Source organism: Alligator sinensis, unplaced genomic scaffold (genome assembly GCF_000455745.1).
Source record: "Alligator sinensis unplaced genomic scaffold, ASM45574v1 scaffold784_1, whole genome shotgun sequence".
In the NCBI taxonomy this organism is placed as follows: Eukaryota; Metazoa; Chordata; order Crocodylia; family Alligatoridae; genus Alligator; species Alligator sinensis.
In genome coordinates, this window is record NW_005842318.1 from 561,625 (window position 1) to 578,986 (window position 17,362).

The 17,362-nt window shown below is 42.9% G+C and overlaps 1 protein-coding gene across 1 annotated transcript in view; it reads left to right on the plus strand.

Annotated features, from left to right (window-relative positions):
• HECW2 (HECT, C2 and WW domain containing E3 ubiquitin protein ligase 2) overlaps positions 1-17,362 on the plus strand; it is a 324,758-nt gene that overhangs the window by 296,914 nt on the left and 10,482 nt on the right. Inside the window, exons 25-30 of the mRNA XM_025209949.1 lie at positions 796-894; positions 4,012-4,141; positions 4,726-4,872; positions 5,617-5,731; positions 6,521-6,606; positions 8,130-8,242. Coding sequence (XP_025065734.1) covers positions 796-894; positions 4,012-4,141; positions 4,726-4,872; positions 5,617-5,731; positions 6,521-6,606; positions 8,130-8,242 — 690 coding nt within the window. The remainder of the gene's footprint in view (positions 1-795; positions 895-4,011; positions 4,142-4,725; positions 4,873-5,616; positions 5,732-6,520; positions 6,607-8,129; positions 8,243-17,362) is intronic.

Consider the following 17,362-nt stretch of genomic DNA (forward strand, 5'->3'; position numbering starts at 1 on the left):
TCCTGACCTGTGCGCCCCACACCTTCCCAGCCCTGCTGCCCACACAGCTCTCCACTGGCCCCAAAGAACCCCGCTGCCCCCTTCCCTCACTGGAGGGGCAGGCAGCCCTGGCAGGCACTTGCCCCCCTCGTGCTTGTATGCATGTGCACACGCTCCCCAAGCCCTGGCCTTACCTGCGTACAGCCTCCAGGGCTTGTGAGTAGACGCATCCCCCACTTGTGATGTCCCTCCCCTGCTCCCCACATCCCCAAGCAGCTCCTTGCTGGGGCAAGCCAGAAAGTGCTGGGAAAAACTTCCATGCTAAGCAGACGCAGAGGAAAATCCTGGATATTCATTGATATTTTAAAAAACTGCCCGGATGGAGATGGGAAGACCCAAAAACAGGACACATTGTAACTTTACCTTAACATCTAACAGAATATATACAAAGACCAGTTTTTCATACTTGCTGTTTGCCTGATCTCAGTCCCATCAGTATGAGCAAGTCTAAGAGGGTTTACATCATGCCAATACAGAATGAATTAGTATACAGTTTCTGTGACTGAAAAGTAGTCAGTTTAAATGTAAAACAGAGGGACTTTCCATGCCCTGCAGACTTGGCTTTCCCCTAGACCCTAGAGTGAATTTTAAAGGAACACAAAAAGAAACATGATACTACAATGGAGCCTTAGCTATCTGGTTTAAATATACTGTTAAGAAACTTGTGTATATAACTTGTATGTGTGGATCGCAAGGCAACATGTAAACCACAAAGTCTGAGTATACTGGGTATAACTCATTTCCTTTGTCTTTTAGGTTCAGGTTTAGTGGTCGAATCCTTGGTCTTGCTCTGATACATCAATATCTGCTAGATGCCTTCTTTACCCGGCCCTTTTATAAAGCCCTCCTCCGAATGTAAGTGGAACTGTTCTCTCTTTTGCAGTAAATGTTCAGCTTTTCATACCTAGGAAAATAAAGCCATATAAGTAATTATTTGGTCACTTGTCTACAGGGATCCTGGTTTTCTCTGTTTAAAAACTGCAAATTCTCTGGTTAAACCCCCCAAAATCCGTGTTTTTCCATGATTAAGATGAAACACCACTATGTAAATAGGTATCAATTTAACACAATTTTTATTGACATATTTACAATTTTAAAGCAATTTGGAAGCCTACCAGTGCCTCCATCATTATAATAAAATTAATTTTAAATACCTATATATTTTGGCATTTGACTATCATGGAAAATCAGAGCTCCCCTTGCTACCTTCCCTCACCAGGATGTGGGTCCAGCTGTGGCTGTCCCCCTGCTGCTTTGTGGCACTGAGCAACCCTGATATGTCGGTGCCTGCCTCTGCCCACACTGCTGGCCCTCAGTCCTACCAGTGCCTCTCACTCTTGACCCACAGTCCCCTAGCCCTGCTGGTTCTCCTTACTCCGAACCCACAATCCTCTGCTCCCCCAGGCCATGCTGATGCCCCTCACTCCCAACCCACAGGCCCCCGTCCCCCCCAGTGTTCCTCACTCCCAAGCAGCCACAGCTCCCCCAGCCCTGTCGGTGCCCCTTACTCTTGACCTGCAGCCTTATATCCCCACCCCCACCCCCAGCTCTGGTGGAGAGGGTCCCCAGCTGCTGCTGTCCCACCCCTGTCTCTCACATACCCATCCCCTCTACATACCCCTGCCCCACACACACACACACCCCTCCAGACAGTCCCCAAGCCCTGGCCCTCCAACCTCTGCCCCCCATGGACTTACCTGCATCCAGCTGCTGGGGCTAGTTCGACCACGCTGCCTGGCTTTATGCCAGCTATGTGTGTATGTGTGTGTACATGCATGTGGTGTCCCCTTCTTCCAGTAGCCCTTCTCCCACTTCTCCCAGCCCCAAGCAGGTCCTTGTAGGCTGAAAGGCTGCCAGCCTGCAAAGGGCAATCTGTGGTTTCCTATGGTTTCCTTTAAAGTGGAAAATTCACACTTTTCTCCTTTAAAGAGGGAAATCCACATTTCCTCCTTCAAATGAGAAAACCTGCATTTTTCCACATTAAATGGAAAACCTGGATCCCTGCTTATAGTTAATCCAAGATGTATTTTAGTCTTTTTGCTCCAACTTATGGTATTAGCTAGTTACCTTATAACTCAAATGTTGATTGTGATCAGTATGAAAACCTCGTGATTAATTTTAACCTTTTAAATTATCTTTCTACTATAAAATACTTGAAGTCATGCAAAGATTGTGGTATTATTACAGATATTAATAAATTGCTTGTTCATTTCGCTTTAATGAGTCGTAGAACAGGATATGAATCACTCGACAATCTAGGTTTAAGACCAGCATTTTCAAAGGTAGCCTTTAATTTTTGGTTGCCTCCAATTTGACTTGCTCAGCTTTAAGATACCTTGGGTCTGATTTTGAAAACTACTGCTATTGTATACCCACTGCTTCAGCTCAAGATGAAAACTGCAGTTGCTCAACACCACTCAAAGTCAGGACTGATGTATCTCAAGTTTGGGGACCTAAAAATTAAGCACCTAAAATTGAGAGTCAATATTTATGCGTTTTGGAAGGGTGATTTCTATTTGTCTGAAAAGCATCCTGCAGATTTATGGAACTGTGGAAATAAAACATTACTATTTATGTATTTCCTTTTATAGCATGTAAACTTGTAGTAAGTGCTTTACAATATTTTTTTTAAACATGATTCCTGCCCCTACAAGCTAATTTTAGAGGAGATGTCATGAGGGGAGCTAATAGAATAGTATAGAGCCTGAGCAAAGAAGAGCAAAGACTCTTGCAGTAATATCATGTAATCATTAAATTCCATTAGCTCTTTATCTTAGTGCTTATCTAGATAAGTTTTAAAAATAACCCAGGGCCAGCGCCTGCCACCTTAACCACACTGGTTCTGATTCATGAGTTCAGTAAGAAACAGCAAAGTGGCTGCATGCTTCTCCACCAGAGGCCTTCTGTAGAGTTACATAGCTGGTTCTAATGTCTTTGCAGTCTGTACACATCCCTGCAGGCAACTCTGATGTGCGTAGGGCCTTCCTGGGTCAGTGAGGATCATATTACTCCACCCATTCTGCTGCAGGGTGCAAGTTAAAATAATTTTTGTCCCAAGCCAACTCCTGACACTCTTTAAGTAACAAAGAACTGAGCTGCCTCCCATCTGTCTTTTCATGAGCCTTAGCACAGAAACAAGGTTAGATTCCCCTGGTGGGGTAGCAGAGAGAGGTACTTTATGAGGGGTAAGATGTTATTCAGTGTTAATAAGCATGGCAGGATTTGACCTAAGTAAATGTTGCTGTTAACTGACTTCTGGTGGGGATCTTGGAAGAAGTTAGTGCTAACAAAGGGCTTGAATGAGAAGAGGGTAGATGGCCTGCAGACTGGATTGGGAAGGATGTGCCTGCTTTAGCAGCAACATAGCCAAAAGCACAACAGACAGTTTTGGGAGATGTGGATAACTAAGCTGTGAAAGCTTGCATCATTGGCCAAGTAGGCCAGTCAAAGAGGTGATAGAGTAGGAACCTGAGCAATAAGTACAGTGCCAGTTGCTAGTGATAAGAAGTTCCTATTTCTTTTATGGGATGAATTGCGTACTATCTGTAGGTGGCTTATTTCTATCTATAGAATTATTAGGGTTTTATTTTCCTATATTTCAGGTCTAAAATAAAGTTTCATGAAATACAGGGCAAACACCTGGGAACAATATGAAATATATAAATAAAAGGTCTTGAAATAAAATTTCAAAGTTGGAGTCTATAGTTTAGCAAAATGGAGAGAATAAGTGTGGAACAGGCAGCCACTGTTACCATTAGCAGGCGAACACACAAAGTCAGAATAGTTTCTACTAATTTGACTTCAGGACCTCAGCACAAAGGAATCTAGTAACCACTGTTCTTTGTTCTGTTGGTTTCTCTGAGCTCCCTTTATTCTCAGTATGTTTTGTAGGGCTGTCCTGTCTAGCTCTGTTACTGAGCACACACTATGGCTGTCAGCTATATATGTATGTTTTCTTCTTGTTTATGTTAGACTATGTGACCTGAGTGACTTGGAATACCTTGATGAGGAGTTCCACCAGAGTTTGCAGTGGATGAAAGACAACGATATACATGATATCCTAGATCTCACATTCACTGTAAATGAAGAAGTTTTTGGGCAGGTGTGAAAGATTCTTACTTTCCTTTCCTTTTCTCTTTATAGTCTATTATGTCACTGTTTCTTTGGACTTAAATATGATTGTCATTCCCAACTGATTTTAAGTACTTTTTAATAAAAATCATATATGATACAGACAGCTTTAAAATCTTATGGAAATGTATCATCTATTGCCAAGCATGGCTTTCTGATTAAAAAGACTTTCTGAAGACTATATGAAATGTCACATACTTGAGTTTTCTTTGCTGACAGTAGTTCATCTAAATTTTGTCAGTATTGTCTGTCAGCATTCAAAGGTTATATGATATAGGAAAACTCATTTCTAACATCTGTCTACAGGGATGACAATGCAAAATTGGTTTATCTCTCTTATTTTGTAGCTTGTTTCTAAGTCATGATTTCATCAAAACAGGGGCTTCATCTGTATCATCTGAATTTATGTACTCCTGTTCAGTAAAGCTGGCCTCTGCTTGTTTAATCATATTGGGAATTAGCATAACAAAATGTACAAGTGATCCTTTTTGTCTTTACATTATTTTGTGGTGGGTTTTTTATTTTATTTTATTTTATTTTATTTTAACCTTTTAGATCACTGAACGGGAATTAAAGCCAGGAGGTGCCAACATCCCAGTCACAGAGAAAAACAAAAAAGAATACATAGAGAGAATGGTGAAATGGAGAATTGAGAGAGGGGTTGTGCAGCAAACAGAAAGTCTAGTTCGTGGTTTCTATGAGGTAAAAAAAATCCTACTTGTGAACTGGTTCCCCAACAAACATTTTCTCAATATGAATTTTTAATGCTCCCAACAATATAGTATTTATATAACACATGTAAAACTAGACGTAACAGTGAATAAGTCCAAACAGTGGATTAATTTTATTATTTTGTAACAGTCAAATGTCTTAGTATGTAAATGAAAGTAATTGTTGGTCATTGAGTAGCTACGCTTTGTCATGCCTACTATTCACATTAGTGGCAGTAGATACTCTGATGTGTACAGTCTAGCCTTTTCTTTTATTCTTGAAATTATCTTATTTAGACATAGAAGAAGTTTTTTACTTCACCCCAGCCTAGCAGAGTTGCCTAAGTGTATGTCAAATGTACGTTTTCTGCATTTTCTACATTTGGTCATCGAACTTGAATATATTGAATTCCTATTGCCCTGGAGTGTTTCAGTATTATTTGTTGAATAACTTGCCTTCCAGAAAGTATGATCTTCATATAAAGTTGAATGCAGTTACAGTGTTAAAACAAAACAGACCACAACACAATAAAACCATACACAGAGTGGAAGAACAGTCTGTTTATTTGACTTCTGAAAAATGTTTAAACCTTAAAATTTGCCATGCATTGAACAAGCCAGAACACCTCTTTGCTTGAAAAATAATACTATATTTGTAATGGAGGAGCTTATTTAGTAAAAGGCAAAAATAATAGAAGCAATGAGTACTTTTTCTGTATTTTGTTTCCCTTCACAGGTGGTTGATGCTCGACTTGTGTCTGTATTTGATGCAAGAGAACTGGAACTGGTTATTGCTGGCACAGCAGAAATTGACTTAAGTGACTGGAGAAATAACACAGAGTATAGAGGAGGTGACGTTAATTTTTCAGTTTTGCTATTCATAATAAATTCTAAAACAGCATCATCATTATTTTAAGCTATCCCATTCTACATCATCCTATGAAATATATTATTATTATTTAATGTCAAAATATCATTATTTTCCTGGTTAGTTTTGGATTAAGAGCAGACATTTTAGTAACTTTTAGCTTTCCTTCCTGTTCCCATATTCACAGCACTTCCTTGGTAGTCATCTTCATGGACAGCAGTCAGATATCAGACTTTTTGGAATCAATGGCAAATGGCAGCCATATCTATTTAGTTGAAACCACCTCATTTCTACCTGAAAAGGGTATAGGGAACTGGCTGTGATCCTAAGTGAGGCATGGCTTCAGTCCCAGTGAGAACAATGGGAGCTGATGGCAGCTACTGTGAGCGAGATGGCTGTAACCATTCTGACACGAGGCACAACTTTAAAAAAAAATTACCCCCCCCATGTCACCAGAGTTAATAATGCTACTTAGCAACTTGCTAGTGATTGATATGTCTATATATTTGCAAAAGGGATTTTGTATTTCTGTTTCTTAACAAATTGGATGAATGTCTGCCTTTGATTTGCAACAAAGTACAGTAAACCTGGTGAGAGCCCTTGTTTTGTTTCACTTTTTTCCCATTGATTTAGACATATAGAGATTTGCACTGTAACCAAGGATGAGAAAGGAGAAGGTCAATAACTATTAGCATTTCAAATATATTCTCTCACAAACTTATAAATAAAGCTAAAAGAGCCAAAAGTAATGTAGCTTTTGTTGTTCTAACAGGTTACCATGACAATCATATTGTAATTCGCTGGTTCTGGGCTGCTGTAGAAAGATTCAACAATGAACAAAGACTAAGGCTGTTACAGGTGAGAGATCAGTTGATTCCTATAGATATATTCCTCCCCATTGTATATTAGATGTTAAACTACATTCCAGGATGATGACATTTTTTGATAGTGTGGAACATGGGAAGGACCTGGGAACTCTGCAGTCTCCTCCAGACACTTTCTGGTAGGGCTATGTGATGCTTCGGTCCCCGATTCGATTCGGTGGAGATTGAGCCCAATTCGGTGACCGAATCTCTGGATCCGAATAGAATTGGGAGACCCTTTAAGCTCTCCGAATCGATTCAGAGAGTTCCAATTTGATTTGGAAAGATTTGACAATTTGGACATAGACACAGCTTTAAATGTTTTTTCTATATACCTCAAGGTACCAGGCGGCTCATAAATGCTGTGATGCTGGGGTGGATGGAGTGTCCCACAGGAAAGTGGGGAGAGGAAAGTGGAGTGTCCCACAGGAAGTGGGCTCCCAGTGCATTTGGCAGCAGACCCAGAAGTGAACTAGGAGATTGGTGCCTCCTGGGTCTGGGGGGATACCCGGGGTCCCCCTGCAGCTGATCTCCAAGCTGTAGGAGTATGGGGGGGGTCCCCCCAATGCACTCGGCGGCGGACCCGGAAGTGGACTGGAAGTTTCCTGTGAGATGCTCCATCCACCCCAGCATTGCAGCATTCACAAGTCGCTCCTGGTACCTTGGAGAATGTAGAAAAAACATTTAAAGCTGTGCCTATGACTGAATCGCTTATTCTCTGAATCAGCATCGAATCTGCAGATTCGGATTCAGCGGAATCGAATCAGGGACAATGATCCGAATCAACGAATAGAATCACTGTCCCCAATTTGGGCCAAATCCAAATTGAATACGGCTCGTTTCACACACCCCTACTTCCTGGAATAAGTGTAGAGGACTTGTTCTCAGGGCTTTTTTTTCTAAAAGGTTATATTGGGTGTCTAAGTGGACTCTTTAAAAGAAAATTAGTCTAAGAAGCCCTTAGTCTAAGAAGCCCTCTCTCCTTGTCTACTATCAGGAAATATCTGTCTCTAGAACTTCCCTGTTTCTGACTCCCTCTCACAGAGGGTCTTATGAAATGCTTTTACATGAGCAATTTGACTTCAGTGTGAACACCAATATGAGTAAAGTTACTCGGGTGCACAAACACTGAAAGACCCTTCATTTGTGCATTGATTCTTAATAGAGTATAACCTCATGAATCCAGGCATGCTTGGGACTGAACACCTGGCAGAAATGTGAATATTCCGGATTTTTGAAACCAGAGAGATGGCCGGTCCTGGAGTGGTGGTAGGGCAGGGCGGTGGGAAGGGTACTGGCAGCCGGTCCTGGACCAGCGGCTGTACGTGGAGCAGCGACAGCAGGATGGTGGATGGCAGCTATAGCTGCTGTATGCAAGCTTCCCCCTCTACTGCTCTGGGACCGGCTGCCACAACTCCCTGATGGAGTGTAGTTTTAAAAAGTGCTGGATTTTCAGTAATTCCAGATTTTTTATATCTGGATTTATGAGGTTATACTGTGCTCTGTTTGTGTTGACAGTTTGTTACAGGCACCTCCAGCATACCTTATGAAGGCTTTGCCTCTCTGAGAGGGAGCAATGGGCCAAGAAGATTCTGTGTAGAAAAATGGGGGAAAATCACTGCTCTTCCAAGGTAAACCTATATATTTGTATACATTTTTGTACTTATAGCTATTGTTGAAAAATATCAAAGTATATTTTAAACTACTTGCATATTTCTAACTCAGCTCACTGTGAGCTGGTTGTGGTAAATATCATATTTTGCCTGCTGAAACCATTAACTATTGAGGTGGTGAATGAAGTTTGTGAAGTGTGAACAGCTGTCATAAACTACAGTGAGAAAGGCAATCTAATTGTGCTTAATACTCTGTATCTTAACATTTCTGTTTCTTTATTACTTCATTACATTTTACAGGAGTAAATATCCACTTAAGGGTTTTATGGGGAAAAAAAAATGTTAGAAATGGGTTTAACTCCTGTAAAATATAGTGAATGAATAAAGAAACAGAAATGTTAAGATACAGAGTATTAAACACAATTAGATTGCCTTTCTCACTGTTCCATTTTTTAATGAACAATTCTAATATTATAAAAGCCTAAATCTGTCTGTCTCTGTCCATAATGCTTTGTTTGCACTCTGATTGGCTGACGAACAGCCAATCAGAGTGTGAAGAAGCATTCTGACAGAAGGCAGCCTGCCATCATGATGGTGGGGACACAGGACAGAGCGAGGTGGGGGGCGAGGCCAGCAGAGCTGGCCTTGTCCTCCCGCCCTGCTCCCTGCAGGTAATGCAGGGAGCAGGCCCAAGCCACCATTTTGGGGGGGGAATAGTGGGCCCATGGCCTGACATCGTCATGGCTGCGGGGAGGGAAGGAATGGGTCTCCTCCTTACCTCAGGCCCAGGTCCACTCCTCCCTCCTCCCCCTCCCCCTTGAGCCCACTTCTCCTGTGCGTGAGTGGGCCTGATGTGGGGGAGGGGGGAGGAGCAGGCACACTGTGGCATCAGCGGTGACAGTGGGGCCAAGGGAGGACTGGGCCCAGGCTCAATGTGGGGGACGGGAGGGAGCGAGCCCAAGCTGAAGGAAAAGCCGGCCCGCCAAGGCAGTGTGGCAGGGTCCTGGCCCAGCCCAGCCCAACATGGCAGCCGCAAGGGGAGGGGAGGAGCGAGCCGCCTCCCCTCGTCGGGCCTGGGTTCACTCTGGCCCTACCCCTGATCCCCCGCAGCAGCCCCAAGCCCGCTCCTCCCATCCCCCCGCTGCCGCCAGGTCAGTCTGGGCCCACTTCTTCCCCCCCAGACCCTCCCACCATGGTGGCCCAGCTTCTCCCCACCCTTGGGCCTGGTCCTCCCCTGCATTGGGCAGAGAGAGGGGGATTTCTTCACAGTGGCCTCCAGCTTAGGGTCCTGAAGAAGCTCAGATGAGAAGTTGCTGAACTCCTAACTGTAGTATACAACTAACACCATCACTAAAAACAGCTTTAGTACCAGAGGACTGGAGGCTGACTCCAACTAGACTCCCATATTTTAAAAGAGCTCTAGAGGGAATGCAGGGAACTATAGGCTAGTGAGACTAACCTCTTAAAACTGGTAGAAACAATAACAATAAAAAAATTGTTCAAGACATGAACTAACATGACTTGCTGGGGAGAAATCAACATGGTTTTGTCAGAGGGAAATCTTGCTTCACCTACTTACTAAATTTCTTTGAGGGTGTCAATAAGCAGGTGGATTGGGGCAATCCATTTGACATAGTATAGTCAGACTTCCACAAAGCGTTTCATATGGTCCCCCATCAGAGGCTCTTAACTAAATTAGGTAGTTAAGGGATTTCAGGGAACATCCACTTGTGGATTAGAAATTGGCTCAAAGGCCAAAAGGAAAGACTGAGCATAAATAGTCAACTTTCAGAATGGAAAGAAGTAAACAGTGGGGCTCCCCAGGGATCTGTGTTAGGACCAGTGTGGTTTAACCTAGTCATAAATGATCTGGAAAAGGGGGTGAGTAGTGAGGTGGCTAAATTCCCTGCTGACGCAAAATTATTCAAAGTGGTAAAGACCAAGCAAGACTGTGAGGAACTACAGAAGGATCTGGCATGATTGAGTGAACAGGCAACTAAATGACTGATGTAATTTAATGCAGACAAGTGTAAAGTGATGCACTTGGATAAAAGTAACCCAAACTACACCTACATTATGATGGGCTCTACATTAGCTGTTACCACACAGGAAAGATCTGGGAGTCATTGTGGACAGTTCACTAAAAACATCAGCTCAGTGCTCAGTAGCCATTAAAAAGGCAAACAAGAAGTTAAGGATTAATAAGAAGGGAACTGTAAACAAAATGAAAAGTATCACTATGCCCCTTTACAAATTCCTGGTGTGTCCACATTTTTAATACTGTACCCAGTTCTGGTCCCCACACCTGAAAAAAGATATAGAAGAACTAGAGAAGGTCCAGAGAAGGGCAACAAGGATGATTAGTGGTAAGGAGGGGCTTCCATATGAGGATAGACTAAAAAGGCTAGGCCTATTCTGTTTAGAAAAGAGAAACTTTAGGGGGGGCATGTTAAGGGTTTACAAACTACTAAATGGTGAAGAAAAAGTTAATAGGGGTTCACTATTTACTATCTCTCACAATACAAGAACCAGGGGTCATAAAATGGAACCCCCAAAATATATTAAAGTAATTATTTTGTAATGTAAACTGTTCCATTTCTCTTAATTGAATTTTGACCTTTAACTGTGTGGTTCCCATTTATACTTTTATCTGACAAAGCAGTTTTTTTTAAAGGCTACTGACTCTAGAAACTTATGTGCTGGCTCTCTACATTTCAGCTACACAGAACTATTTGTTGTTCTTTGATTTCCTATATAGAAATCAAAATTACTAACATGTCTGTCTCCAACCAGGACAACTTCTAGACATTACAAGGTAGAATTGTAGAACTAGAGAAAGGGATATCTTCCACAAATGTATCAATCTGACCATAGCACAGAGAAGGTGAAAGCACCTTCGTATTAAATTGTTGAATCTAGAAGGCTTGTGAAACAATGGCCAAGATGTGATCCATCTAATCCAGCCTGCTGGTGCTGCAGGCCATTTAATTCAGCTCTTTTCCCTGGCATCACTGAAAAAAAAAATGAGAAAAGCTGCTTTTCCTAACTTTTTCTCCTGTCACTGATCATATTACTCCCTATGCTGAATTCCTTCACTATCTTCCTTTCTCTTCCAGGCTTTCCTATGATAATGACTAGACAAGACAGTCAATGCCTGGGGTTTCCTCAGTTAATCAAATCTGATATTCACTTCTTGGTATATATAACCTCTTTCAAAGAATATCATAGGCATAGTGTTATTTTAATGTTTGTTCACCTTTGCTTTTTATTACTGAACTAGCCATTGCCTGTCAAGAATAACAGGGGGGGAGGGAGTGGGTAGGGACAAAGCCCGAGGCCCCACTGTCCAGGCCCGCTCCCCCTTCCCTCCTGCTGCTTCAGGCCCAGGGGAAAGGAAGGCTGCAGCCTGGATGAATTCCTGTAAGTAAAAACTAGGAAATTAGCCAGGAGTTAGGATTTATGTCTAGGCAGACGTGTTTTAAAAGGGCTACTACGTCCAAGACTGTGTAGGACTTTGATTGATTATGCTTGCTCAAATTGTGTTCTGACTTCCTTGGTCTCCCTCAGCCCCCAATCAATAAAGGTATTGGGTTACAGCGTGCCTGGCTGTTTCAGTGTAGGGTTGAGAGGCAAGCCTTTTGCTCCTGGCCTGGCTGGAGAGCTTGCCTGTGTATGTTCCCTCAGTTATACCTGAGGTTATCTGGGGGTGCTTTGGGCTGAAAGAGGCACCCAGAAATATTACCAGTGGGCAAAGCACCCCCAAGTCTTGCAGGGTCTGTGTGTCCTGGGCTGCACAAAGCCCTAACAGAGACCAGAGACTGGGTGGTGGCAGCATTACCCCAGGCTTGTGGGTTTTCTCCTACAAGTGGGACAGCCAGCGGTAGGCAGGCACCCTGTGGGAGGCTCCCAAAGCAAGGTTTTTGGGCTTAGCACAGTGAGATGGGTGGCTCTGCATAGTAGTGCCCCCACAGGTATCAGGTCCTGGTGATTTACTACTGTTTAGTTTATTAATTTCCTTTAGAATCTCATCTATGCACACCTCAATTTGGAACAACTCCACTGACTTGTTGCTAGAGGAGTGCATCTGGTGACGGAATTTCCCTAACATCTTCCACACTGAAGACAGATACAAAAAATGCATTTAGTTTCTTGGCAGTGACCCTGTCATTCTTTAATGATCCTTTTACACCTTGATCATCCAACGGCCCAACTGATTCCCTGGCAGGTCTTTGGCTTCAAACGTATTTAAATAAATCTTTATTGTGACCTTTTGTGTTTCTAGCAAGCTTTTCCTCGAATTCTCTCTTAGCTTGTCTTATTTCAGTTTTACATTTGCCTTGCTAGTATTTATGCTCTTTTTTATTTTCCTCATTAGGATTTGACATCCACTTTTTGAAAGAAGCCTTTTTTCTGCTTATTGCCTCTGCAACTCTACCATTAAACCATGCTGGCTTTCTTTTGGTCCACTTTCCTTTTTTTTTTTTATTTTTTATTTGTGGTATGCATTTGCTGTGTGCCTCCAGTATGGTGTTCTTAAGCAGTTCCCATGTTGCCTGCAAGTTCCTCACCTCTTTAGGGGCTCCTTTTAACTTCCATCTATCTAGCTTCTTCATTTTGCTGTAGTCTCCCTTTTTAAAGTTGAAGGCTACTGTGGTAGATTTTCTTGTCTCCCCTCCTATGTGGATGTCAAACTCAGTTGCATTGTAGTCACTATTGCCAAGTGGCTCAGTAACACTAACTCTTTACACTGGATCCTGTGTACTACTTAGGACTAGGTCAAGAATGGCCTTTCCTTTGGTAGGTTCCAGGACCAATTGCTCCAGGAAGCAGTCATTTATAGGAAATTTGGTCTCTGCATCTTGGCCTGATGTTAGATTGACCCAGGCTATTTGTAGATAGTTGAAGTCCCTCATTATTATTGTGTTTTCTGCTGTCACAGCCTCTCCCATTTCCCTTTAGCATTTCTAGCTTGCTGCTGCCGTCCTGGTCTGGAGTTTGACAGCGCATTCCCAGATGTACTTTTATTCTGTTGAAACCTGGGATTTGTATCTACAAAGTTTGTACAATACCTGTCTTATCAGTTGAAAAATCAGACCTATTTGATTTGATGCAGTCTTTCGTGTAGAGTGCTACTTTCCAACCAGAACGGCCTACTCCATCAGTCCTGTATAATTTATATCCTGGTATTGCAGCATCCCATTGATTTTCCTCATTCTGCCATGTTTCAGAGATACGCATCATTATTAACCGCTTGGAGTTATATAATGATCCATTTAGCCAGTGCCATTGGTACAAAGTAGGTACCAGCTGCTTATCCCAATGCCTGTGGGGCAAAATTGGCCATTGATCTTTAAATTCCTTTGCTTTGGAGAAAGTCAGTCCCATTAATATTTTTACACAAATGAAAAACAAATTAAACAAGTGCAGTCACCATGGGTTAGCTACTCCCACCTCTCAGTCTCATGGAAATCAGATGGCCTACAATGGGAAAGTTAAACTTCAGTCTAAAGAGAATGAAAAGTATTGGCTTTTCTAAAAGGTCCTTCAGCCTGTTCCTCATTTCCTTCAAAAACTTTACTGTGTAAACACTGAGGCCCCTGGTACACATCATATTTCTGGCATGTTTCATGTGTTAATTGCACTATAAATAGCTGCATGCCACACATTCATTGAATTTATGACACCATAAAATGGCAAACCAGCCACAAAGATATTACTCAAAAAATGTATAACATATGTGTGGCTGTTTTGCACGGTGCCATAAGCTGAATGTGTGGCATGACCATCATCTTAATGCTGACAGTCAGCTAATTGTCAGCATTGGGCCCTGGGTATCCCCTGGTCTGAAACCTGATTGGGGGTTCCAGCTGATTATCTCTATCAGGATATGGGCTTGCCAGGACCTGGCAGCTCAAAGAATCATGTCCCGCAGCTCTCTATCTTTAAGACTCTTTGAGGTGCTAGGTCTTGTGAACCTAAGGGCATGGGGCAGCTCCAGGCTCTAGCATACAGCCCTCCCCTACCTGGTTGTCAGGATCAGGGGGGCAGCCCTGGGTCTGAACTGGGACTGGGGCTGCCTGGTGCTGAATCCTGGTGCTTAGCTGAGCATCACTGTCCAGCATTGGTCAGGGCTAGGGTCCAGAACAAAGCTGCTCTGTGCCCAATTGGTGGAACTGGGCTTGGGGTTCATACAGGTCCTTGAACCTGCTGCCCCCCTGCTCTATCACTGGAGGATGTTGTCTGGCAGTTGGCAGTCACACAGTTACGGTCAGAGGAATTGTATGCACCATTCCCAAAGTTGCAAGATCTATCATATGACATAGTAGGTAGCATGTAGCATGGTAGGTAGCATGGTAGGTAGCATGATTTGGAGCATGGGACATAGCATTCCTCAGACACCAGTCATGTAACTGCCTTAATGTCTGACAGTATCCTGAGAGGCCCTGACTGCACTGGCTGCAGCACTGGATGAGACTACTCAAGTAAACAAGGACACTCAGCGACAAACTTTCAAAAGGCTTCCATTACAAGTCCTGTAAAAGTGGTTGCATTTCCAGAGGCCGCCTGAAAATTTTGCTCTGAGGTTCCAAATGATTCTAGGTTATTTTGGGTTTTTGTATTAATTTAGGTCCCCTCTATATGTTACATTTAAGTTGCAATTAACATGTTAATCGCAGCATAAATGGGAAGGGTTGATATACATGCACCCAATTTAAGGTACCATAAATGGCAAGCCAGCCATAAAAAGGTTCCACATATGATGCAGAATATTTTTATGGCTGGTTTGCATAGTGTCTTAAATTGAACACGTGGCATGTCTGAGGCTGCCCCAGGGCGAGTGCCAGCAACCAGCTAACTGTCAGCCCTGGCCCTGGAACTGCATTAGGTCACACTGTGCTGCAGCCTCCTTACTTTCAGCTTGCTGATGGACGGGGAGCCTGAGATCATGATCCCAGACTGGCAAGCAGAAAGGACATGATTGGGATCTGATCCCTGATTCTAAAATTGTGCCTCCTGCCATGCATGTATGGCATGGCAAGAGGTGTGATTGTTGGGATCAGGGCCTATATTCCATAGTACCTTTAAAAGAACATGTGTAAGGACCTTAGGGACAGAGTCAGATACCCTCAGTCACACCCAGCAGTTGTTTACCATGAGAATACTTGCACTGATTTCAGTGGAACTGTTTATGGAATCTGGTACAACTCAGTGTAAGGCATTCAGAAAATCAGTGTTTTTGTTTTGCTTTTTCATGCCAGAGAGGGCAAATAGACGGATAAAATGGCCTTTTCCCGTCCTTGTTTTGTGAAGCTGAGAGCGCCTAATACAGATGATAATTTCTGAGATGGGTGACTGTGGTCCAAGCAGTTACTTATCTGTAAACACAGATATGTTAATTGGATGGTTTCATTGTTTCCTCAGTCTGGACCCTCTTATAACCAGTCCAACTGAACTGAATAACAGTACTTCTGTAAGCTGTCTAGCTTCTGTCACTGCCTTTTCAACTTCCAGCTTGCTTTTCATATTGTGCAGCAGGATAAATCAGAAATCAGTAGGTGGACTATTACTCTTTCAGTTCACTTAAATGCTTAAAAGTTGGGCATGTTCTACGTAGGTTTCTGTTCTGTAGTAACAGCTACTGCCAATGCTTGCATGCAAACAACATTCTTCTGTTATTGCTAACATGCTGGACTTTGGACCAAGAGTCAGTGTGTCTGACTACTATGTTAACCCTAGTAAAGGGGAAAGTAATTGCATATCAAGACTCTCGGAACTAAGATAATTTTTACCTTCATCAGAAAAATGTGAGTTTAGAAAGACAAACATAGTAAACAGTAGGTGCATCTACATGTGCATTTAAAGCAGAGTATTAAACTACAGAGCAGTTTGAGCCAGAGGAAACTACTCCCGAGCACAGTGTTTGCATGTGCGCCTAGGACAGCAGCAATTTGAGCTGGGGTGGAGCAGGTCCAGATTGGCAGGGGACACAGCTGGGGGGATCAGCCCCGAACTCTGGTGGGGGTGGTGGTGGAGGGGCTGGCTGGGGCATGAGAGTACTGAAAGTGCAGAGCCATGTGGCTAGGTGGCAGGCAGGAGTCTGGCCCCTGGCTGACTGGGCTGACCAGGCACAATTTACAGCTGCAGTCAGCATCTATGCATGTGTATAATCACAGTAAATTATCCCAGTGTAAGATAGTATTGTCCCCAACAGTACTATCTTACTGCTGTGTTAATTAGTTTATTGCAGCCTAATACCATCACACATGTAGATAGTGACACTTTACTCTGCAGATGATTAGTCTACTCCACAGTAAAGTGCATGTGTAGATGCAGCCAGTTAGTCTGAAAAGACCTGGTGGGAGAAGACTGGCCAAGGAACATTTCCTCTCCTGGTACAGTGACAAAGCCCATTCTCAGAATAGGAGAGAAGCACGTGAATAGGAGCAAGGTCTTTTTTCTTTTCTTTTTTTCTTCGAGTTCTCTAAAGATGCTGGTCACATTCTTAAAGTGCTGTGACAAATCATCCTCAAAAGTCAAACAATTCTCTTTTCACTAACAGTTCTAAGCAACGTGTAAGATGAACATTAGGCCATTTTGCGATGAATCCCTTACAAATTCGTACGTCATGACTTTTATAGTTTGTGGTTTTACAGCACATATCACATGCTGCATAATTCCAACAAGTGGCTCTCTGTTTCAAAGAAACACCTCACTTCCAAGTGGTGCTTGAAGTTATGCATTTTCAGAAGTGAAGAGGAAATCTGTGCGCTCTACAGCCGGGAAGATTTTATGAGGCGGAAGATAATGGCCCAGATAGAAAGAGAAACTCCATAAAGTTACCCTCATAAAGTTTTTCCTCAGATTCTCCATTGGGAGTGTCAGATAGAGAAGACAGCCCCACACAGCAGAAGCCAGTGGGTTAGGGCACAAATCCCACTATGATCCCCTGAACCCTGGGAACTGTTGCATGTCTAGGGCCAACCAGCTACCTTAGTAACTCTGCCCCAGTTGCCATCCTCTTGTTGCGACTGGAATCAGGTCTTTTTTTAAGGGCACTCCCAAGCATAGAGGGACTCTTCAGGAAAGCTAATACAGCCTTTAAGTCATGCCAGATAGCCATCCACTCTCCATAAATTT